Source organism: Camelus ferus, chromosome 12 (genome assembly GCF_009834535.1).
Source record: "Camelus ferus isolate YT-003-E chromosome 12, BCGSAC_Cfer_1.0, whole genome shotgun sequence".
In the NCBI taxonomy this organism is placed as follows: domain Eukaryota; kingdom Metazoa; phylum Chordata; class Mammalia; order Artiodactyla; family Camelidae; genus Camelus; species Camelus ferus.
The window spans coordinates 23,137,922-23,161,981 of NC_045707.1; the positions used below are offsets into that span (position 1 = coordinate 23,137,922).

Here is a 24,060-nt window from a genome sequence, read left to right on the forward strand (position 1 = left end):
GACGATATGATCTAATATGTAGAAAATCCTAAAGACGCCACAAAAAAAGTTTTAGAGCTAATGAATGAATTCAGCACAGTAGCAGGATACAAAGAAAATACACAAACATTATTTCTGTGTATGAACAATGAACAATCTGAAAAAGAAATTGCAAAATCAAGTCCATTTACAATAGCATCAAAAGGAATAAAATACTCAGAAATTAACATAACCAAGGAGGTGAAAGACTTGTACAATGAAGACTACAAGACATCACTGAAAGAAATTAAAGAAGACGTAAGTAAGTAAATAGAAATACATCTCACGTTCATGAATTAGAAGACAATATTCTTAAAATGTCCGTAGTATCTAAAGCAGTCTACAGATTCAGTGCAGTCCCTATCGGAATCCCCATGACATTTTTTGTAGGGATAGGAAAACCTATCCTAAAATTTGTGTGGAATCTCAGGGGACCCCAAATGGTGAAAACAATCTTGAAAGAGAATAGCAAAATTGGAAGACTTAATACTTTCTGATTTCAAAAACGTATTACAAAGCTACAGTAATCAAAACAGTGTGGTATTTGAATAAAGACTGATATATAGACCAATGGAATAGAAATACACCCTCACAAAGCTGGTCAAATGAGTTTTGACAAGGTTGCCACTGTCCATTCAATGGAGAATGGACAGTCTTTTCAACCAATGATGCTGGGGAAACTGGACATCTACATGCAAAAGAATGAAGTTAGACCCTTACCTAACATCCATCATGTACAAAAATTAACTCAAAATGGATCAAGAACCAACATATAAGACCTAAACCAACAAAAGTATAGGGGAGGAGGAGGGAAGGGTTAGGAGGGAGGAGACAGGGAGGAAGAAGAAGAAGTGCCAGAGGAGATGGTGCTGCTGGTGAAGGGTGAGGAGGTGAGGGTGAGAAGTATGAGGTGGTGAAACTCAAGATCCCCATGGACCACAAGAAGGTCCCCAGTGAGGTTCTAGCGCCATTGCCAAAGCCAAGCGTCCACACTTGGGATGGACTGCAGCTGTGTCTTTGCTGGCCCTCCAAGTGGGCCGCGCACACACTGACACCAGTGAGAGGCCCTCCGCCAGCACGTAGTGGAGTGGGAGCTTCTTGGTGGGGTCAGTGCACAGCAAACATGGGCGAAGGAAAGGAAAAATAACCCTCATAGAAGGTACAACACAAAGACCGTAAATTGTGGACTTTGGGTAATGATGTGTCAACATAGGTTCATTGATTATAAGGAATGTATCGCTCTGGGGTGGGAAGTTGATCATAGGGGAGGCTCTGCATGTGTGAGGGGTTATATGGGAACCCTCTGTACTTTATTCTCAATTTTTCTGTGAACCTAAAACTGCTGTAAAAAATAAAGTCCGTGTAAAGAGGAAAAATGAAATGTGATTTTCAGAATACCAGCTCCAGCATCGTAGTAGTATACAGAAGGGTGGATTTGAGGCTGAAAGACATAGTTTGATAATCAGCACACTCTACTTGCACACAATACAAGAAACTTTGAACCACTTAATTTTATTCATCAAAAAACCAATATATGTTACTGCTTTGGTATGTTTTAATTCCATCTTAATAGTTAAACCCCAGAAGATATTAGCATTATTGTTTTTTTGTTTTTTTACTGTCAATGATCATGTAGTATTTTTACCTATTTTTCCACTTCGTTCCTTCTTGTATCTCTGACCTTCCATCTAGTATTCCTGCCTTTCCTCTGAAGTATATCTTTTAGAATTTTCCTTAGTGAGAGTCTGCTGGTTGCAAACTCTCCCCTGGGGGGTTTTGTTTTTGTTTGGTCTGGAAATATCTGTATTTTGCCCTTATCATTGAAAGAGATTTTCACTAGCAGTAAAATTCCCGATGGAAGTTATTTTCTTTAATCTCAGTGGAGAGATCATCTGTTGTCTTCTGGCTTCCACTGCTGTCATTTGAGAAGTCAGTTCTCAGTCTAACTGCTGCTCCTTTGAAGGTGATCTGTTTCGCTGACTGTTTTACCTTTATTTTTATTGCAGTAAAATGTACATGCAGTTAAATTCATAGGCCTTATATGTTGTAGGTCAATGAGTTTTGACAAATGCCTCCACCCATCCAGTCCAAACTCTGGATGCTTTTAAGATCTGCTGTTTTTCTTTAATGTAACTCAGTTTCATTGTGATAAGTCTAAGTGTAGACTTCTTTTCATTTATTCTGCTTTAAATCTGGGGGACATTTTGAATCTGTGGATTTTGTAACTCTCATTAGTTCTAAGATATGCTCAACCATTATCTTTGTTTCATCCTTTCCTTCTCCTTTCAGAACTCTAATGAGATTTCTCACTTTACTCTCTATATGCCTTCTTTTCTCTTTCATATTTCTCTCTTTGTTGCTCTGTGTTTCATTTTGGGTAATTTCTTCCAAAGTATTTGCTAGTTCAGTAATCCTATCTTCAGCTAAATTTAAAACCTCTCTTTGAGTTTTTTAAGAGAGAATTTAAATAGAAAATTTCAAATATTATCAAAAGTAAAGTATAATGAATTTCCACGTACTTATCATGCTGCTTCAACTAAAAATATGGTCAATTTTGTTTCATCTGTACTCCCACCACTTCTCCCAGACTCCCACAGAATTATTTTAATACAAATGCCAGTCATTATACTGCTTCATTGGTAAATATACAAGTATGTATCTCTGAGAGATAGGACGAATTTTTTAACATAACCATAATACCATTATTACATCCAGCAAAATTAATAATATCTTAATATCATATAATATCCAGTCAGTGTGCAAATCTCCCTAATTGACTCATAAAAGTCTTTTTATAGATAGTTTGATTCAGGATGTAAACAAGAGCTATGCATTGCAATTTACTGATAGGTTTCTTAAATCTCTTGTAACGTATAACAGTTGTCTCCCCCTTTTTTTCTTGCAATGTATTTGTTGAAGAAACTGGAGAATTGATCCTGTTTTATTCTTTTTCTTTTATCTTATTTTATTTTTGATTATATTCCAATAGTGGTGTTTAACACATGGTCCCGTTTCTCATATTTCCTGTAAACTGGTAGTTATATTTAGAGTATTGTTCTTTTGTTTGTTTTTAGAGGGTTTTTTTTTTGGCAAAAATCCTTTGTAGATAAAGCTCTGTACTTCCTATTGTATCCTATCAAGAAGCACACGATGTCTGGTTGTTCCTCTTTTCATGATATTAAGTTTTATCAGTGTGTGCACATGGTTTCAGCTTGATTTACCTATAAGCCTCTTAATGTTTCTTTTTATAAGTTTTTTAATTTTTCTTTTAATTTTTGGAACTAAGATCATTAGGTCTATTTATTTATTATTATTATTATTTTTTTTTTTTAATGGAGGTACTGGGGGTTGAACCCAGGACCTTGTGCACGCTAAGCATGCGCTCTACCATTTGAGCTATACCTTCCCCCTTACCTACTATTTCTGATAGTCATTGATGACTGTTGCCTAGATCAATTATCTCACTGGGATTGTAAAATGATGAGTGTATTCATCTTATTATTTCTTCTGCTCTTGTTAGCTCAAACTCTTCAGTGAAGAAAATTACTTCTTAAACTAGTTTCTTTATTCAGTTTTTAACTTAAAACTTTATTCTTTTATTAAACTTTTATTCTTTAAGTATAGTAAGCATAATTATTTTATAATCTGTATCAGGTAATGACACTATCTGAAGTCTTCTTGGCTCGGTTTCTGCTATTGTTTCTTCTGGTTCTCATTCATGGTGTCTTATCTCCTTTGTGTTTAGTTATTTTTCATTACGAGTTAACAAACTTTTCTTGGAGAATGACTTGTAGGAGCTCTTTGGTGCTGGGATGAAGGGGACAGCTTTCCAGAGTAGATCTGCATTTGCTTCTGCCAAATGCCTGGGGCATTATTCACTCTCCCTCCTGACTGCTTAAATCTAAATTTACAGCTTGAATTATTTTTTAACCATTTAAAGTTTGTGAAATTGGTCTGCAAGATCCTTTAAGGGCCTCCTTGTGATCACAAATTCTCTTCCTCTGTTTGGCACTGGGGCAACCTTCCTCGCAGCTCCCTGGAGCTGGGGAGCTGGGGAGCCGGAGGCAGGCTCGCTGCTGGGACGATCTTCTTTCAGACTCTCCGCCTCCAGTGGACCTTCTGTCCCTTTCTTGAGAAAAAGTAACAAAAACAAAAACACATCAACAAAGCTCAGATCTGTAAACTGTTGGTGGGAATGTAAATTGGTATAGCTGCTGTGGAAAACAGTGTGGAGGTTTCCCAAGAAACTAAAAACAGAACTACATTTATGATCCTGCAATCCTGCTTCTAGGTATATATCCAAAAAAAAAAAAAAAACCCCAAAAACAATAATTCGAAAAGATGCGTGCACCCCAATGTTCATAGCAACATTATTTACAATTACCAAGATATGCAAACAACAGATGACCGGGGAGGGTATAGCTCAGGTGGTAGAGCACAAGCTTAGCATACAAAAGGTACTGGGTTCAATCCCCAGTACCTCCTCTATAAATAAATAAATAAATGATAAATAAATACCTCCCCCCCACCAATATAAATAAATAAATGAATATATATAAGACATTTTTAAAAAAATTAAATAAAACAAAAAAAAACCCAGATGACTAGATAAAGATGTGGTGTGTGTATGTATATATGTATCTTCTTTAGTAGTGTATATATATAGTAGTGTTTATATATACACACACACACAATGGGCTAGTATATATATACTACTAGTTTATATATATATCATATACACACACCATGGATTGCTACTCAGCCATAAAATAGAATGAAATTCTGCCATTTGCAGCAACACGGATAGACGTGAAGGGTATTATGCTAAGCGAAATAAGTCAGACAGAAAAAGACAAATACTGTGTGAGATCACTTACATGTGGAATCTAAAAATTACAACAAGCTAGTGAATATAGCAAAAAAGAAGCAGACTCACAGATACAGAGAACAAACTAGTGGTTACCAGTGGGGAGAGGGAAGTGGGGAGGGATGATATAGGGGTAGGAGATTAAGAGGTACAAACTGTTAGGTATAAAATAAGCTATAAGGATGTATTATACAACTTGGGGAATATAGCGCATATTTTATAATAACTATGAGTGGAGTATAACGTTTAAAAATTGTGAATCGCTATATTTTACACCTGTAACTTATATAATATTGTGCATCAACTATACTTCAATTTTAAAAAAAGAGATCAAAAGTACATTTTTTAAAAACCTGAGGCTCAGTTCTGTAAGTTTTGTAAATGCCCTCCAAGCAGAAGTGACTACAAGGTTTTGAATACCTCTCTAGGTTTCTGACTTCATTTAGATATTGGTCTATCGTTTCTTTAAAAAAACTTTTTATTGAAGTACAGTCAGTTACAATGTGTCTATTTCTGGTGTGCAGCACAATGTCCCAGTCATGCATGTACATACATATACTTGTTTTCGTATTCTTTGTCATTAAAGGTTATTACAAGATATTGAACATAGTTTCCTGTGGCATACAGAAGAAATCTTTTTAATCTATTTCTATATATAGTGACTAACATTTGTAAATCTCAAACTCCCAAATTTATCCCTTCCCACCCTTTTCCCCCAGTAACCATAAGCTGTTTACTATGTCTGCAAGTCTGTTTCTGTTTTGTAGATGAATTCAGAGTGTCCTTTTTTTCTTTTTTCTTTTCTTTTCTTTTTTTTTTTTTTAGATTCCACATATGAGTGATATCATATGGTATTTGTCTTTCTCTTTCTGGCTTACTTCACTTAGAATGACCATCTGTATGTCCATCCATGTTGCTGCAAATGGCATTATTTTATCCTTTTTTAAATCAAAAAATGGGCAGAAGACCTAAACAAACATTTCTCCAATGAAGAAATACAAATGGCCAATAGGCACATGAAAAACTGCTCAATATCACAAATTATCAGAGAAATGCAAATCAAAACTACAATGATGTATCACCTCACATGGATCAGAATAGCCTTCATTAAAATGTCCACAAATGATAAAAGCTGGAAAGGGTGTGGAGAAAAGGGAACCCTCCTACACTGTTGGTGGGAATGCAGTTTGGTGCAGCCATTATGGAAAACAGTATGGAGATTCCTTAAAAAACTAAATACAGACTTACCATATGATCCAGCAATTCCCCTCCTGGGCATATATCCGGAGGAAACTCTAATTTGAAAAAATCCTTGCCCCCCAATGTTCATAGCAGCACTATATACAATAGCCAAGACATGGAAACAGCCTAAATGTCCACTGACAGATGATTGGATAAAGAAGTTGCGGTATATATACACAATGGAACACTCTTCGGTCATAAAAAAAAGAATAAAATAATGCCATTTGCAGCAACATGGATGGAACTGAAAATTGTCATACTAAGTGAAGTAAGCCAGAGAAAGACAAATACCATATGATATCACTTATATGTGGAATCTAAAATAATGACACAAATGAACTTATTTACAAACCAGAAATAGACTCACAGACGTAGAAAACAAACTTATGGTTACCAGCAGGGAATGGAGGGACGGGGTGGAGGGATAAATTGGGAGTTCAGGATTTGTAGATACTAACTTCTATATATAAAATAAACAACAAGGTCCTTCTGTATAGCATAGTGAACTATATTCAATACCTTGTAATAGCCTATAATGAAAAAGAATATGAAAAGGAATATGTATGAAAAAAATTTGGAAGCCATTCATTTCTTTATTGTCTACCTTACGGTGTTGATGGATTGATAAGCCTAATGCTGTTCTGATTTTTGATCCGTGACTGCAACTGGTTCTTTTTCTCTGGAAGCTTTTAGAATTGTTCATCTACGTCCAGTGTTCTGAAATTCTATAATCATGGGTCTTGTGGGCCTGATTTGTTTTGCTATCGGTGTGCCCTTTCTTTCTTTCTATGAATATGCCTTTATTTGGAGGAGTAGTAATTAGGTTTATTTATTTACTTCCTTTTTCATGGAGGTACTGGGGATTGAGCCCAGGACCTCATGCATGCTAAACACACACTACACCACTGAGCTATACCCTCCTCCCAGGGTGCCCTTTCAATTTGGAGATTCAGTTCTTCATTTCAAAGTAATACTTCAAACTAATTTCCATAATATTTCTTCCCTTCTGAGTCTCTGTTCTTTCCTGGAACTCTCATTATTCAGATGTTCAACCTTCTGGACTGACCCTTTGCTTTTTATTAATTTTCTCCTAAAGAAGGGCAAATTTGATTTTCAACTTTATCCTCCAGTCTTTCTATTGAATTTTTATTTCTGCTATCATGGTTTTGATTTCCAAGAGCTCTTTTTTCTTTTCTGAATAATAGATACTTTTTAAATAGTTTCCTGTTGCTATTTTATGCACACAATATATTTTCTCTCTGAGGATATTAATGATGGCTTTTTGATTTTATTTTTAAGCTGTTGTTTCTCCCTTGCAATTAGTTTCCTCTAAATTGCTTTTGCTTTTGTTCTTTTTGCTTGTTTTGGTTTCTTCCTTGTATACTAAAGACTTTCCTTAAATGTCTAATGATCTTTGTCTATCTGCTTATATTTTAGAGTGAGGACAGTAAAAAGCTGATTGGAAATATTGTGTGAGGCTGGGGCACATAGGCCAAGGGCTTAATAGCTCCTTCAACGTTGCCGCTGTTGTCTCCTTTCCCTTTCCCTTTGTTCTTATGTGGCCTGGTGGATAATAGGGGCATTCGCCACTCTCTCTTGCCCGCCAAGTCCCCAGTCTTTCACTGGAAGCTCCCATTACTTCTTGAGGATAATTTTATTGAAAGATAACTGCAGGATCGTGTAGAAAGGTTATGACACAAATGACAAGACTGCCTTAAAGTTGTATGTACATATGAAAAGAGGAATGCTATTATAGAATAATTGTTTGTTTTGCAACAAATATTAAGCAGCTCTTAGGAGTACTGCGTGCACGCACCCATTGGCCTCAACCCTCCTCCTGGCGGCGGCCGGATATAATACAAGAAATGACTTAAAAAGTAATTAGAAGAGATGCGCGCAACTGCCGGTCTAAAACCGAAGGGAACTGCATAACAAGGCCCAGCGCCTAGACCGCGCCTCTCTGGAACTGGGAGAGGGTGGGAGGGGGTCCAACCTCGCTGCTGATTGGTCGGCCCCTCTGGCCAATCACGAGCAGCGAGTGGTTTTGCTAACCGTTGTGATCTACCTCCTCGTGGGCTTCGGAGCCATGTTGGCAAATGGGAATAGGGTACGTGAAAGAGACAGACATTTAGCCAATGAGACCTTGGGGCGTTAATGGGCGGGGTGAGGCCGCCGCCAGGTTTAGGGCGGAAGAAGTTGTTCTGGTTAGAAGGGGAACGAAAGATGGCGGCGGAAACGCTGCTGTCCAGTCTGCTGGGGCTGCTGCTCCTGGGGCTCCTGCTACCCGCGAGTCTGACCGGCGGTGTCGGGAGCCTGAACCTAGAGGAGCTGAGCGAGATGCGTTATGGGATCGAGATCCTGCCGTTGCCTGTCATGGGAGGGCAGGTGAGGAGGCGTAGAGGGGCAAGGGTCCGGGGCCGAAGGGGAAGGAGGGGAAGGCAGAGGAAGAAGAGCAGCTGTGGAGTCTGGCGGGAGCCTAAGGGGAATCAGAAAGAGTAAGCAGGGGTGTTATGAGGACTCCTGAGGGTCGCAGACTGAGACCCATTCCCTTGGGGCCAGGGACTGGGAGGGGTGGGGTTTCCCGCTGTCAGCTTCGGGTTCCAGTTCCTGATCGAAACACCCAGACTCCTCCTCCGTGGAGAAGTAGAAGTGCCCTCTCCCCTCACCCACCAAACACAGCTGAAGGACTTCTGGCTCACTCTGTCTTGACTGGGCTCTTCCCCAGAATGTGAAGAGGGATCTCGTTGTTCTCCCTGGTCCCAGCTTCTCTTTGCCTCCCTGCCCCCGACCCCACTTCTTTCCCAGAGCCAAGCTTCGGACGTGGTGATTGTCTCCTCTAAGTACAAACAGCGCTATGAATGTCGCCTGCCAGCTGGAGCTATTCACTTCCAGCGTGAAAGGGAGGAGGAGGCACCTGCTTATCAAGGGCCTGGGATCCCTGAACTGTTGAGCCCAATGAAAGATGCCCCCTGCTTGCTGAAGGTGAAAGGGAATGGGCTGGAGGGAATGAGGGTTTGGGAAGTACCTTTCTATCTGGGAATCAGAGTGCCTGTGAGTGAGGAGTGGTTGGGAGGACCTGTGGGAGTTAAGAAGGCTGTTGGAGTAGGCATATTGTACAGACAGGAAAGAAGCAAAGAATCTTGTAACCGCTGATGACACTTTGCTGAATGTAGAGGAAGGTTATGATAAGAAATCTCAGAACGAAGGTTAAGCTAAGATTGAGGTGCCTAAAGAGGGTCAGTGTGGGTCAGGAGGGACACTCCCCTAGAGAAGCCTTCCTGGTCGTCACCCACTCCCCTCTCACACGCTGCACAGTATACTATTTTGTTTTCATCATGGCGCTTTTCGTGATCTGAAATCATCTTATTAACTGAGTCATCAGTTTATTTATTTTTGGTTTGACTCCTAGCACTAGAATGGTAATCCGTGAGGTCAGAGAATTTACCTTGTTCATAGCTGTATCCTCAGTGGCTAGAACAGTCCAAGGAATTCCAATTGATATTTTCAGTATTCTATGTTTCCCTGGTCTGAGTGTTTCAGGGATATCATGATTTTGTATCTCTGTGGACAACAAAGAAGGATTTATTTAAAAGTCTTTGAAAAAAGAGGAGTGGAAAGCCCACAGATGGAAATCAGTTAGGTTGTAGAGGTGTCTCCTCAAGTCACAGAAGGCAAACAGCCCTCCCTCCTCACAGAGAGTCTGGAGGATTGAGTGTGGAAGCCGAGGCTGATGAGAAGCAGATGAGAGGTTGTGGGTCTTGGAGCCAGCGGGGATTTCTGGTTCCAAGAAGAGACATCTGCACTGCACCCCCCCGATTGTTCATTTTCTAATTGTCAGACCAAGGACTGGTGGACATATGAATTCTGTTATGGACGCCACATCCAGCAGTACCACATGGAAGGTGACTCCCATCTACATTTTCCCTAAGCCCTCAGCAACCTGTCATGGAAGGTGACCTGCCCCCTGCCCCAAGTCCCCTTCCCTCCTGGCCCTCTGAAAACAGGGTAACGATGCTTTGCTGCACTTTCTCTTGCAGATTCAGAGATCAAAGGTGAAGTCCTCTATCTTGGCTACTACCAATCGGCCTTCGACTGGGACGATGAAACAGCCAAGGTGGCAGAAGTGTGGGATCGGTAGAGAAAGGGGTCCAGGCTGCAGACTTAAAGCCCTGACCAGAAGGGGAGGGTCAGGAGTAGCTCACGTGCTTCTTGGGGCTTGGCGGCCGTTAGAACAAAGTGCTCTGTGTCCTCCTTGCTGTCTTTCTCATGCCCCTCCCTCCTGCCTGATGTCCTCCCTAGGCCTCCAAGCAGCATCGCCTGAAACGCTACCACAGCCAGACCTATGGCAATGGGTCCAAGTGCGACCTCAATGGGAGGCCCCGGGAGGCCGAAGTTAGGGTGAGTCTTGGGAGAGGGAAGTTGACACTCCCCGGTGGTAACTCAGATTCTAAGGGAAGAGGGCAGGGTTGCTTTTATAGTCAAGAGTGTCTCTCCCAGATTCTAAATCCTAGGTTTAATACTCGTATTTCCAACTTCCCATCACTGCCTGGATTTTCAGAGGCATTTCAGGTCAACATTTCTCAAATCCTCCCGTCCGAACCCAGAGTCACACCTTTTTCCATGTTTCTCCTTTCTGTCACCTAAGCTGGAAACCTGGGTGTCATTATTGACTCTTCCTTCTCCTTCACTTTGTCCTCCTTTCTTCATTTAATGACTCTTCAGTGGGGTGGTGCTGATGTAGTTATTGGGCTCTGTCCTGGGGATACAGTGGTGGGCAGGCATGCAGCCCTGCCCTCATGGCCTGCAGTCTGGAGAGGGAGACAGATGTGAAAAGAGTCACAGAAGGGAGCCTGCGATTACAAACAGAAATGATATGGAGGAACATAACCTAGTTTTCCCAGAGTAAATAACAAAGCCCATTGATTCTACTTCTGGATTTCTCGCACAACTCTTCCTTCCTTTGTTTGGTACTTTCCTCTCTCACCTCCATCACTGCCAGCAGCCTCTTAAGTGTTCCTGATCTAGTGGTCCTTAACTGAGGTCAGGCAGGCAGATGGATGGGGGGATAAGTTCCTCAGGTGATTCTAATGTGTATTCACAAGCACACACCCCTGCAGAGAACCACACAACACAAGAATTATCTTTTTTTTTTTTATTGATTTATAATCATTTTACAATGTTGTGTCAAATTCCAGTGTAGAGCACAATTTTTCAGTTATACATGAACATATATATATGTTCATTGTCACATTTTTTTCTCTGTGAGTTACCATAAGATCTTGTGTATATTTCTCTGTGCTATACAGTATAATCTTGTTTATCTATTCTACAATTTTGAAATCCCGTCTATCCCTTCCCACCCTCCGCCCCCTTGGCAACTACAAGTTTGTATTCTATGTCTATGAGTCTGTTTCTGTATTTATGCTTTCTTTCTTTGTTTTTGTTTAGATTCCACATATGAGTGATCTCATATGGTATTTTTCTTTCTCTTTCTGGCTTACTTCACTTAGAATGACATTCTCCAGGAACATCCATGTTGCTGCAAATGGTGTTATGTTGTCAGTTTTTATGGCCGAGTAGTATTCCATTGTATAAATATACCACATCTTCTTTATCCAGTCATCCATTGATGAACATTTAGGCTGTCTCCGTGTCTTGGCTATTGTAAATAGTGCTGCTATGAACATTGGGGTGCAGGTGTCATCCTGAAGTAGGGTTCCTTCTGGATATATGCCCAGGAGTGGGATTCCTGGGTCATACGGTAAGTCTATTCCTAGTCTTTTGAGGAATCTCCATACTGTTTTCCACAGTGGCTGCACCAAACCACATTCCCACCAGCAGTGTAGGAGGGTTCCCCTTTCTCCACAGCCTCTCCAGCATTTGTCGTTTGTGGATTTTTGAATGATGGCCATTCTGGCTGGTGTGAGGTGATACCTCATTGTAGTTTTGATTTGCATTTCTCTGATAATTAGTGATACTGAGCATTTTTCATGTGCCTATTGATCATTTGTATGTCTTCCTTGGAGAATTGCTTGTTTAGGTCTTTTGCCCATTTTTGGATTGGGTTGTTTGGTTGTTCCTTATTAAGTCGTATGAGCTGCTTATATATTCTGGAGATCAAGCCTTTGTCGGTTTCACTTGTAAAAATTTTCTCCCAGACGTAGATTGTCTTTTTGTTTTACTTAAGGTTTCCTTTGCTGTTCAGAAGCTTGTAAGTTTCATTAGGTCCCATTTGTTTATTCTTGCTTTTGTTTCTATTGCTTGAGGAGACTGTTCTAGGAGAACATTTTTGAGATGTATGTCAGATAATGTTTTGCCTATATTTTCTTCTAGGAGGTTTATTGTATCTTGTCTTATGTTTAAGTCTTTGATCCATTTTGAGTTGATTTTTGTGTATGGTGTAAGGGAATGTTCTAGCTTCACTGATTTACATGCTGCTGTCCAGTTTTCCCAACACCATTTGCTGAAGAGACGGTCTTTATTCCATTGTATGTTCTTGCCTCCTTTGTTGAAGATTAGTTGACCAAAAGTTTGTGGGTTCATTTCTGGGCTCTCTATTCTATTCCATTGGTCTATATGTCTGTTTTTGTACCAATACCATGCTGTCTTGATGACTGTAGCTCTGTAGTATTGTCTGAAGTCTGGGAGAGTTATTCCTCCAGCCTCTTTCTTTCTCTTCAGTCATGCTGTGGCAATTCTAGGTCTTTGATGGTTCCATATAAATTTTATTATGATTTGTTCTAGTTCTGTGAAATATGTCCTGGGTAATTTGATAGGGGTTGCATTAAATACGTAGATTGCCTTGGGCAGTGTGACCATTTTAACAATATTGATTCTTCCAATCCAAGAGCATGGGATATCTTTCCATTTTTTAAAGTCTTCTTTAATTTCCTTCATCAGTGGTTTATAGTTTTCTGTGTATAATTCTCTCACCTCCTTGGTTAGATTTATTCCTAGGTATTTTATTACTTTGGGTGCTATTTTAAAGGGGATTGTTTCTTTACTTTCTTTTTCTGTTGATTTGTTGGTAGTGTAAAGAAATGCAACTGATTTTTGAACATTAATCTTGTAACCTGCTACCTTGCTGAATTCTTTGATCAGCTCTAGTAGCTTTTGTGTGGACCTTTTAGGGTTTTCTATATATAGTAACATGTCGTTGGCATATAGTGACACTTTTACCTCTTCTTTTCCAATTTGGATCCCTTTTATTTCTCTCTCTTGCCTGATTGCTGTAAGAATTATCTTTCTGTAACACAGATTTGCACATTCAGTTGGGTGCTGGTAAATGTGAAACAGCCAGATTGCCAGGCTAGGGTAGGGTGGTGGAGAGAGGAGCCCAGATGTAATGTTTGCCCATATCCGTGGTGTAAATACCCCCACCGTGGCCAAATGCATGCTATCACCGTGATGGCAATCACCTTGCAACATTCTTGAAAATGTACCACTTGGCTCTTGTGAACTGGCCTCAGCCAGCTCCAGCACAGCACTTTGAGCACATGCCACTTCTCTATCGGGTTCTAGAAAACCTTCGATATTGTGCTTTGCACAAAGGATAAGATCCAAATACTTCAGCACAAACTGAGGTGGCAGCAGTGAGGCAGGGAAGTTGTCGGGTTCTGGATGTGTTTGAAGGGACCGCCGGTGAGATTTGTTGATGGATTGCTTGTGAAGTGGAGTTGGGTGTGACTCCAGGGTTTTTAGTTTGAGCAAGTGGAGGAATGGAATTGTCATTTACTAAAGTGGGAAGGAATGGGTTTGGAGGAGGAAACTAGTGTGGTGTTGGACAGCTGAAGGCCAGGATACCCGTTAGACATCCCAGTGGTGATGTCCAGTTGGTAGCTGGCTCTGTAATTCTGGAGTTCCAGTACAAAGTCTGGGTTAGAGAGATGAATACTTACTGTGTTTCTGTCCCACTACCCTTCTTTCTGTTCTTTGAACCAGTGAGTCTCATTGTTCCTTCTGCCTAAAGCCAGAGGTCTTTGAATGACAGTATCTTTTTTTTTTGATGGGGTGGTGGTAATTAGGTTTATTGGTTTGTTGTTTATTTGTTTGTTTATTTTAATGGAGGTACTGGGGATTGGACTACTGAACTATACCTTCACCATCCCCCCACCCCCAAAATTTATTTTATTTTTCGAGTTTAATCTCTCTCTGTCCCCACTAGAATAAGCACAAGGACGTCAGGGACAATGTCTGTCTTATTTTCTGCTATATACTCAGTGCCTCGGACAGTGCCTAGCACCAAGTAGGTGCCCAGAAATTATGCACTGAATGAATGGAATGAACAATAAGCCAGTTTAGATGTCACTTATTTTGTATGATCTTCCTTGGCTAGCCCAGAAAGGTTGTTGGGTTCCTTCGGCACTTCATATACATACGTCCTCATCCACATATATCCATCTTTTAGTCTGTTTGGGGCCCTATAACACAATACCACAGGCTGGACAGCTTATTAAAAACACAAATTGATCTCTGACAATTCTGGAAGCTAGGAGTAGGCGATCAGGGTGCCAGCAGTGGCTGGGTGAGGGCCCTCTTCCAGGTCGCAGACTCCTTGTATCCTCACAAAGGAGCTCGTGGGGTCTCTTTATAAGAGCATTAAGCTCCTGCATGAGGGTTCGATTCTCCTGACCCAAGCATCTCCCAGTGGCTCCACCTCCTAACACCATCACCATCAGAGAGGGCATTAGGATTTCAACATACAAATTTTAGGGAGACACAGACATGCAGACCATGGCACCCCACAAGCATCCACACACGTCTATGATCTATCATAGCCCTTCCTTCGTTGTGTTTATTCCTTTACTTGTTTTTACCTTCAGTAGGCCAGGAACTGGAGGCCAGGACAGCGTTTTCCTCATGTCTGTTGAGCCTATGCCCTGTGCCAAGCAGTGTAAAAAAAACCGGAGATGAAATGGTGGCTGAGAGACCTAGTCCTGCTCTCAGGAGACAGACGTTAAATAAACAGCCACAGCAAGCAGGACAGATGCTCTGACGGGTGAGGCACATGTCACGGGGGAGCACACAAGAAAGGAACTAACCGAGTCCAGGCCAAGGGGAGGGGCCTAGGGAGAAAGGGGACCTTTGAGCTGACAGTTGGAGGATGAGGCATTAGTCTGGCCGCTGTGGAGGCGTGGGCAGGAGGCATTTCAGGCGGAAGGTCCAGGGAGTGCAAAAGGCCTGGAGGCAAGAGGGGTGGATAGCTGTTCCCAGTGACTGGGGAGAACTGTGGGAGGTGAGGCTGGGTGGCTGTGAGGGGGCAGGTCATGGGCCACAAAGCTCTGTAGCTGTGTTGGGGAGTTTGGACTATCTGAGGAACGAGTTGGGGGGCAATGAAGTATTTAAGCAGGATGCTGACATATTCAGTGTCGGTTTTGAAGGCTCCCTCCGGCTGGAGCATAGCAAGTGATTGGGAGACCAGTTAGGAGGTAGTTGCAGTAATCCAGGGGAGAAAACAAGGTGACTCCAGGATGAAGATGTGAATTATTGGAGAAATTTAAGGGGCAAAGTCAATAGAGTAAGATCCTGGGTTTCTGGCTTGAGCCACTGGATACATAGTGGTTTCTGTTGCTGAGATGTGTACAGTGGGAAGAGGAGTAAGTTTGGTTAAGGCAGATGGTGATTTTGGTTTTGAATGGGATGGTATTAGTGGCTGTAGGCATCCAAGTCGAGCTATCTGAGGAGGCTGTGGGATCTCTGGGTCTGGAGCTCAGGAGAGACACCTAAATGGAACCCAGAGTGCTGGAGCCATCCACATATCGGTTATAATCGAAGCCATGGTGCAGATGAAATCCCCCCAAAGAAACAGCATATAGTGACAACTGTGGGACAGAACTTTGAGGAAGCCATCATATAAAGCCTGAGCGGAAGGGGACTCTGCCAAGAAGAAGGGGCCAGGAAGGAGACTATGGTGACCTGGAACCCAAGAAGGACATGTCTCAGGGAGGGACTGGTCCACGGTGCTGGCTGCCTCTCAGCCTTCAAAGGAGAGAGTTAATAACTGCTTATTAGTGATCACAGGAGTTATTTTAAGAAAAGCAAAACATGCACATGGAAACAAATATTCAGGTGGTAGGGATGGGAATCAGATGAAAATGGTCAGTGCTCTGCTCCCAGTCTCCCCTGACCAGCCATTGGACTCAGCGCCATGAGGTCATTGGCAGTTTTCTCAAGAGCAGTTTCAGTGGGGTGGTGACGGTGAGGTGTTGAGGGACGAGGTGAAGAAGTAGAAATGTTTGAGGAAGTCTGGATATGAAGGGGGAGAGAAAAGACAAACACTAGCTAGGTGGGCTCTCGGGTTGGGAATGTGGGCCTTTGTGGTGGTCCTTCCGTGTTTGAAGATGGGAGCGTGCTGAAATGCTTGGTAGAACTCTTAGGAAGAAGGCGACACTGAGGTACAGGAGAAGGAATGGGTAGAGAACGTGGGCAGGGGCTGGGATGCAGAACCTGGGAGAGCAGTGATCCTGAGGAGGGGGCTGTGGGTTGTAACTAGAACAAAAAGGTGGCCTGTTTACTAGGGGGCCTGGAGGTTTTAGTGGCAGAAGGCTGAAGGGATTCCTGTTTGGCTGCTTCTCATTTTTAGTTTTTATATTCCGATGAGGCACCCAGGTTTGTAGCCTGCGTGCCTCAATGAGCCCTCCAGTCCGGGGCAGGCCTGCTGAAGGTCCATGTTCCTGACGCCTCGGTGGTGGGAAGACGTAAAAGTGCAGTGTCTGTGGGGTTTGGAGCAACTGGTTAGCCATCTGAAGTTAATAAATTTGGATCTCTATCTCGATTCTTACGTAAGATTTCAGAGAGCTCTAAGATTTTTTTCCTTTTAAAATGTTTAAGTATGAAACTTTTCAAACATACAGAAAATGTCATAGAGACCCATAAATTCATGCCAAGTTAAACAGATGTTAACATTTTGCCATATTTGCTTCAGATCTGTTCTTTTTAATAAAAGGACTAAAATGCTAATGATACAGTTGAAGCCCACCCTCTCATTTCTCCCCTCCCCCTCCTCTCCAGAAGCCACCACATCTCTGTGCTTGCTTTGTACTTTTATTAGTGATACATATATCATAGGCAATAAGTGTATTTTGTGTTTTAAAATTATACATCAGTATACTTCTGCTTTTTCACTAATCGAAGTTTTTACCGTTCTGTGGCATGACACAGGGATCTAGTTCAATGATTTCAGTGGCTGCATGGGTTTCATTGTTTGCTTACCCATTCCTCTACTGAGGAACAGTTGGATTTCAACTCTAACGCCCTTACACACGGTGCTGCAATGTAGGTCTCGTTGCAAATGGGCCCGGGCTTCTCCAGAGAAATACCTAGAAGGAGAATCACTGGGTTACGGGGAATGCATATTCTATTGGGGAATTTGATGCGTTGCCAATTTTTTCAGTTTCTTCTATTTAACATAAAGGCGTTCTTCATTTATTTTTTAAAGTATTTTTTAAGTTATAGTAAAATAGATGTAACATAAAACTTACCATTTTAATAATTTTTAAGTGTACAATTCAGTGACAGTAAGTACATTAACAATGTTGTATAATCATTACCCCCGTCTATTTCCAGAACTTTTTCATTATCACAAACAGAAACTCTGTACCCATTAAGGAGTAAGTCCCATTTCCCTGCCCCCCGCCTCCGTTCTGCTTTCTGTCTCTATAACTGCCTGCTCTAGGTACCTCATATAAGTGGAATCATACAACACCTGTCCTTTTGTGTCTGGCATAATGTTTTCAAGGTTAATCCATGTTGAAGCATATATCAGAATTTTATTCCGTTTTATGGCATATTTTATAGCTTATTCATGTTATGGAATATTTAATACTATTCCATTACATGTACATACCATATTTTGTTAATCTATTCATCTCTTGATGGATGGACACTCTGGCGTCCCCACCTTTTTGGCTGTTGTGAATAATGCTGTAGTGAACATTGGTGAATAAGTGTCAGTTTGAATCCCTGTTTTCAGTTCTTTGGGGGTGTATACTTAGGAGCAGAATATATCTTATGGTAATTTCTATGTTTAGCCTTTTTAGGAATTCCCAAACTGTTTTCCATAGCAACTACACTATACATTCCCACTAGCAATGCTCAAGGATTCTGAATTCTCCACACCCTCTCCAACACTTGTTACTTTCCCTTTTTCTTTTTTTTTTTTCCAAATAATAACCGTCCTAATGGGTATGAAGTGGTGTCCCATTGGGGTTTTGATTTGCATTTTCCTGATGACTAATGATGATGAGCATCTTTTCATGTGTTTATTGGCCATTTGTTTATCTTTGGAGAAATGTCTATTCAAATTCTTTGCCCATTTTTGAATTGGGTTATTTGTTTTGTTGTTGTTGTTGAGTTGTAGGAATTCTTTACATATTCTGGATGTTAATCACTTATCAGATACAGGATTTGCAAATATTTTCTCCCATTCTGTGGGTTGCTTTTTCTCTTAATAGTGTTCTTTGATGCACAAAAAGTTTTTAATTCTGATGAAGTCCAATTTTTTGTTTTATTGTCTGTGCTTTGGGTATCATATTTAAGAACTCATTGCCTATTCCACGGTCATGAAGATTTTCACCTATGTTTTCTTCTCAAGAAACATATATGTATATTATAGTTTTAGCTTAGATTTAGGTCTTTGATCCATTTTGAGTTAATTTTTGTATATGGTGTGAAATAAAGATCCAGTTTCATCCTTTATGCATATAAAATACCTAGTTTTTCTTGCACTATTTGTTGAAAATAGTGTCTTTTTCCCTTTGAATGGTGTTGGTGCCCCTTGAAAATCAAATGAACAAATCAACTGAGCTCTCTAGTGTGTTGGCCTGTATGTCTATCCTTGTGCCAGTACCACTGTTTTGATCACTTTAGCTTTAGTAAGTTTTGAAGATTTGAAATTAGGAAGCGTGGGTCCTTTAACTTTGTTGTTTTTTAAAGATTGTTCTGACTATTTGAGGGCCCTTGAGATTCCACATGAATTTTAAGATGGGTTTTTCTGTATCTGTAAAATATTCCATTGAGATTTTAATAGGGATTACATTGAAAATGTATGTCACTTTATGTAGTATGGCCATCTTAACAATATTGCATTTTCCAGTCCATGAACATGGGATGTCTTTCCATTTATTTGTGTCTTCTATAATTTCTTTTAGTAATGTTTTGTAGTTTTCAGTGTACAAGTTTTTCACCTCCTTGGATAAATATATCCTAAGTATTTTATTTTTGATGCTATTGTAAATGAAATTTTTAAAAAATTTCCTTTTTGGATTGTTCATTGCAAGTGTATAGAAATACAACTAATATTTGCAGGTTGATTTTATATCCTGCACCTTTGCTGAATTCATTTATTAGCTCTAACAGTTCTTTTGTGTGGGTTCCTTTTTCTATGTGTAATCATGTCAGCTCTGAAACAGGTAATTTTACTTCTTCCTTTCCAATTTGGGTGCCCTTTATTTCTTTTTCTTGCTTAATTACTCTGGTTAGAACTTCAGTACTATGTTAAATAAAAGTAACAGTAAAGCAGGCATCCTTATTCTGTTCCTAATATTAGGAGAAAAGGCTTCATTCTTTCACCATTGAATATGACATTAGCAGTGGGATTTTCACTAATGGCCTTTATCATGTTGAGACAGTCTCTTCTATTCCTAGTTTATCAAGTAATTTTATCATGAAAGGATGTTGAATTTTGTAAAGTGCTTTTTTGCATGAATTGAGATGATCATGTGGCTTTTTTTCTGCATTCTATTAATGTGATGTATTATATTATACAGATTGATTTTTTTAATATGTTGAACCATCTTTGCATTCCTGGAATAAATCCCACATAAATCATGATGTATAATGCTTTCACTATGCTGCTGAATTTGTTTTGCAAGTATTTTGTTGAGAAATTTTGCATCTTGTATTCACAAGAGATTTTGGTCTATAATTTTCTTTTCTCGTTAATATCTTTGTCTAGCTTTGGTATCAGGGTAATTCTGACCTCATAGAATGAGTTAGGAAGACATTCTTTATATAATCCAGATTTAATTCTTCAGTTACCTACATTTTCTCTATCTCTAGTTGTCTTTTCCTTTTGTGTTTGGTGTCTTAGATGTCCTCTTAATTAAAAAAATTTTTTAATTCCAGTATGATTAAAATTTTCCATCTTTTTCTTTATAGTTTGTACTTCTTGTGTCTGTTTCATTAAATACTTTCCTATTCACCTGTATTTTTAAAGTTTTAGATTTCTTATCATATTTCAGACTTTAATTCAATAAAAATTTTAATTTAATGTATGGTGTAAGCCTTGGGACCTATTTTTCATCTGGATAACCAGTTGTCCCAGCATCATTTATTGAGTAGTCTATACTTTTCTCTCTGATTTGTAGCACCACCACAGTCATTTATCAAGTTCCCATGTATATGTGCATTTTATTCTTGACCTCTCTTTTGTTTCAATAGCCTGTCAATTACTAAGTCTTGATATCTGATAATATGCATTTTCCTTTGTTCTTCAAAACTGTCTGGGCTATTACTGGACAAGTTCTGTGGAAAACTCTTTTGGGAATTTTAATTGGAATTACACTGAATTTTAGATTAATTTGGCAAGAATTGATTATGATATTAAGTCTTCGTATACTATGAACATGATATTTACTTTTTATTGTCTTGCACTTTAGTAAGATTTAAATTTTCTCTGTGAAGCTCTTGTGTATCTCATGTGAGATTAGTCCTAGACACCTTGTAGCTTTTGTTTGTGTCTTTTGTTTATATGCACGTTTCAAGCTTACCTTATAGTTTTTGATGCAATTGTAAATGGCATTTTTTAAAAATTACATCTTCTGTTGATTGTTGCTGGTGTATGGTCACATTATTGATTTTATGTATTGATCTTGTAGTCAGCAACTTTGCTGAACTCTCATTTCTAGTAGTTTGCAGATTCTCATGGATTTTCTGTGTAAGTAATCATGTCACCTTCAAATAGGGACAATTTTGGTTTCTTCCTTTCTAATTCACATACAGTTCATTTTTCTTATACCTACAGTGCAATAGAAGTGGTGATGATGGCATCTTTGACTTGTTCCTGACTTTAAAGAGAGTGCTCCTGAGGTTACACTATTAACATGATGTTTTCCTGTAGGCTTTTTGTAGACACCCTTTATCAGGTGAATGAAGATCCATTCTGTTCGTAGTTTGCTAAATATTTTCATCATGGATAGGTGTGGAATTTTAACACATGCTTTTTCTATATCTATTGAGATGGGCATATGGTTTTTCATCTCTATTTGTTTGATATGGTGAATTAAATTAATTTTCTAAGGTTTTTTGCCCTCGCATTTCTGGGATAATCCATGGTCATGAACTATTCTTAATATGTTGCTATGTTCAGTCTCCTAGTATGTTAATTATATTTACAGTTACTTTATGTGTGAATTGGTCTATAATTTTTTTTGTATTATTCTTATCTTGTTTTGGTATCAGGTTATGTTAGCTTCATAAAATGTCTTGAGAAACTTCCCTCTTTTTCTGTTCTCTGAAACAGTTTGCTAAGATAGAATTGAAGCTATTCTATATAGAGATAGATGATAGATAGATAGATAGATAGATAGATAGATAGATAGATAGATAGATAGATAGAGATAGAGAGATAATTGAAGTATAGTCAGTTGACAATGTTGTGCCAGTATCTGGTGCACAGCACGACGCTTCAGTCATACAGGAACATCTATAACTCATAAAAGAGCTGTTGGTCTCTTTCCTCCTTTACTCTTTTCTTTCAACCATCCCAATTCTTTGCTCATTTTCCTAATGGGTTATTGATATTTTTCTTCTCAATTTATGAAAGCTTTTCATATAATAGATTATACTCTTTGTGATAGGAGTTGCGACTATTCTTCTAACTTCTTGGTGGGCCGCTTCCTCCCTTTCTCCTTTCCTAGTCATGCGTTTAAAGCTGCCCTCTTCACTCTGAGGACTGTGTTGGTTGCGTTCCTCAAGTTTTGATATGCAGTGTTTCCATTTTCATTATGGTTTGTACTTTGCTTCAGAACTTATTTAGAATTATGCTTATCATATTTCTAAACAACTGTGTTTTATTGCTGTGTTTTTATATGATTGCCATTGATCTCTAGTTCTGTGCCATTGTGCCAGTGATTCCTTCGGTAATTGTTGAGACTTTCTCTGTGGTAAACTTTAAAAAAATGGTCTGGATGTGCTTGAAAGCATGTGTTTTCTCTAATTCAGTTCAAGATTCTAATCGTATTTCAAATTTTCTACTAATTTTTGTCCAGTTGCCCAATCAGTTGTTGAAAGGGTTGTATTAAAATGTGTACTCTGATGGTGGATTTGGCACTTTTGTTCATTTTTCCTTTATAATATAATTTTGAAGCTGTGTTAGGTGCTTATAAATTTAGAATAGTGATATCTTCACAGTAAATTATTCCTCTCATATTCCTCTTATACCTTAATATTGTAACCATTTTTTCCTAATCACATTTAAAAAAATTATTGTGAAATATATCACAATACATAAAACTGTATAAAACATACACATACTGTGAGAAGGTGTATATATAATAAACTAAGGAATAATAAAGGAAATACTGATCTAAACGCCTCAGGTTATGGAAGAACATGGGCAGGACCTTAAAAGCTCCTCCGTGCCCTGTACACCCCGCCCCTCTCTCCCCCCTTACCACAGAGGTAACCGCTGTCCTGGGTTTGTGAGGGTAATTGCTCTGCTTTTCTCTATAGAGTTTTACCATCTATGTGTGCATCTCGGTGAATTTAGACTTTTCTTCTGAACTTTATACAAATGGCATCATACTATATGAAAACACCCAGAGTATATATACACAAGTGTTCTGACACTTGTTTCTTTTCTTTTTTAGGGGGAGCTCAGGGGGGAGTTGTAATTAGGTTGGTTGGTTGGTTTGTTTAAATGGAGGTGCTGGGGATTGAACCCAGGACCTCTTGCATGCTAAGCACACACTCTGCCACTGAGCTCTACCCTCCCCTCGGCGCCTGTTTCCCTTGCTCAGCGCTGTGTTGATGAGATGCATACCTGTCTGGGGCTGCTGTGGCCGCAGTGTGCTCACTTACCTGCCTGTATAGTCCTCCTGTGTGTAGTTCATTGTCACCTATTCACCCAGATTACCTTTCATGGAATTTGGATTGTTTCCATTTTTCTGTTCTTATGCTTTCAAAAGCTATTATGAACAACATTATTTTAAGTACCTCCTAATATTATGTACAAGAACTTCTTCAGGAAGAATTTCATCTGGGAGTACACTGCTGGGTAATGGATATGAAGGTGAGCCCAGGTGCTACTTTATTTGGTAATGCAGAATATTTTCCAAAATTTTTGTTCCCATTTACATTCTTATTGCAGTATATAGGTTACCAACGTTCCATATCCTGGCCAATATTTGATACTATCTAGACTTTTAAACGTTGACTAATTTAATGAGTGTGTCATGATGCCTCATTTAATTTTCATTTCACTGATTCCTAACAGTCATCTTTTTAAGTATTTATTAATGTGAAGCTGTTTACACTAGTGAACTTGATGTCCTAATATTAAGCCAAACTTTGATTTGAAATTAAGTGATTTATGAATCTTTTAATGTTAAACCAACTTTGCATTCCTGCGGCGAACCCAGTTCAGTCATAGGCATTATCCGTGACTATCCTGTATCTTGCTGACCTCAGTTTGCTGATGTTTTAAAGGATCTTACGTGTATCTCCTGAGAGATACTGACTGTAGTTTTCTTTCTAGTGTTGTCTTTATCATGCCTTAGTGACAAGGTTATGCTGGCCTCAAAAAATGAGTTTTAAAATGTGTGTAAGGTTGCAATTTTTTATTCCTTAAACGTTTGCTAGAATTCACCTGGAAAATCATGTTGGTCCAGGTTTTCTTTGTGGGAAGATTTTAAACTTGGATTTTTTTAAGAAGT

At 39.5% G+C, this 24,060-nt stretch overlaps 1 protein-coding gene across 9 annotated transcripts in view; it reads left to right on the forward strand.

Annotated features, from left to right (window-relative positions):
* Window positions 1–8,314: 8,314 nt before the first annotated feature.
* OS9 (OS9 endoplasmic reticulum lectin) overlaps window positions 8,315–24,060 on the forward strand; it is a 28,814-nt gene continuing 13,068 nt past the window's right edge. For 6 of the 9 annotated variants that reach the window (XM_014557451.2, XM_014557452.2, XM_006182518.3 and 3 more), the window contains exons 1-5: window positions 8,318–8,512; window positions 8,933–9,109; window positions 9,966–10,029; window positions 10,165–10,241; window positions 10,427–10,525. In XM_014557451.2, the coding sequence (XP_014412937.2) occupies window positions 8,351–8,512; window positions 8,933–9,109; window positions 9,966–10,029; window positions 10,165–10,241; window positions 10,427–10,525 (579 nt within the window). In that variant the 5' untranslated portion in view covers window positions 8,318–8,350. Of the gene's footprint in view, window positions 8,513–8,932; window positions 9,110–9,965; window positions 10,030–10,164; window positions 10,242–10,426; window positions 10,526–24,060 lie in introns of all 9 variants that reach the window. The other 3 variants (XM_032493225.1, XR_004324557.1, XM_006182519.3) reach the window with 3 other exon arrangements.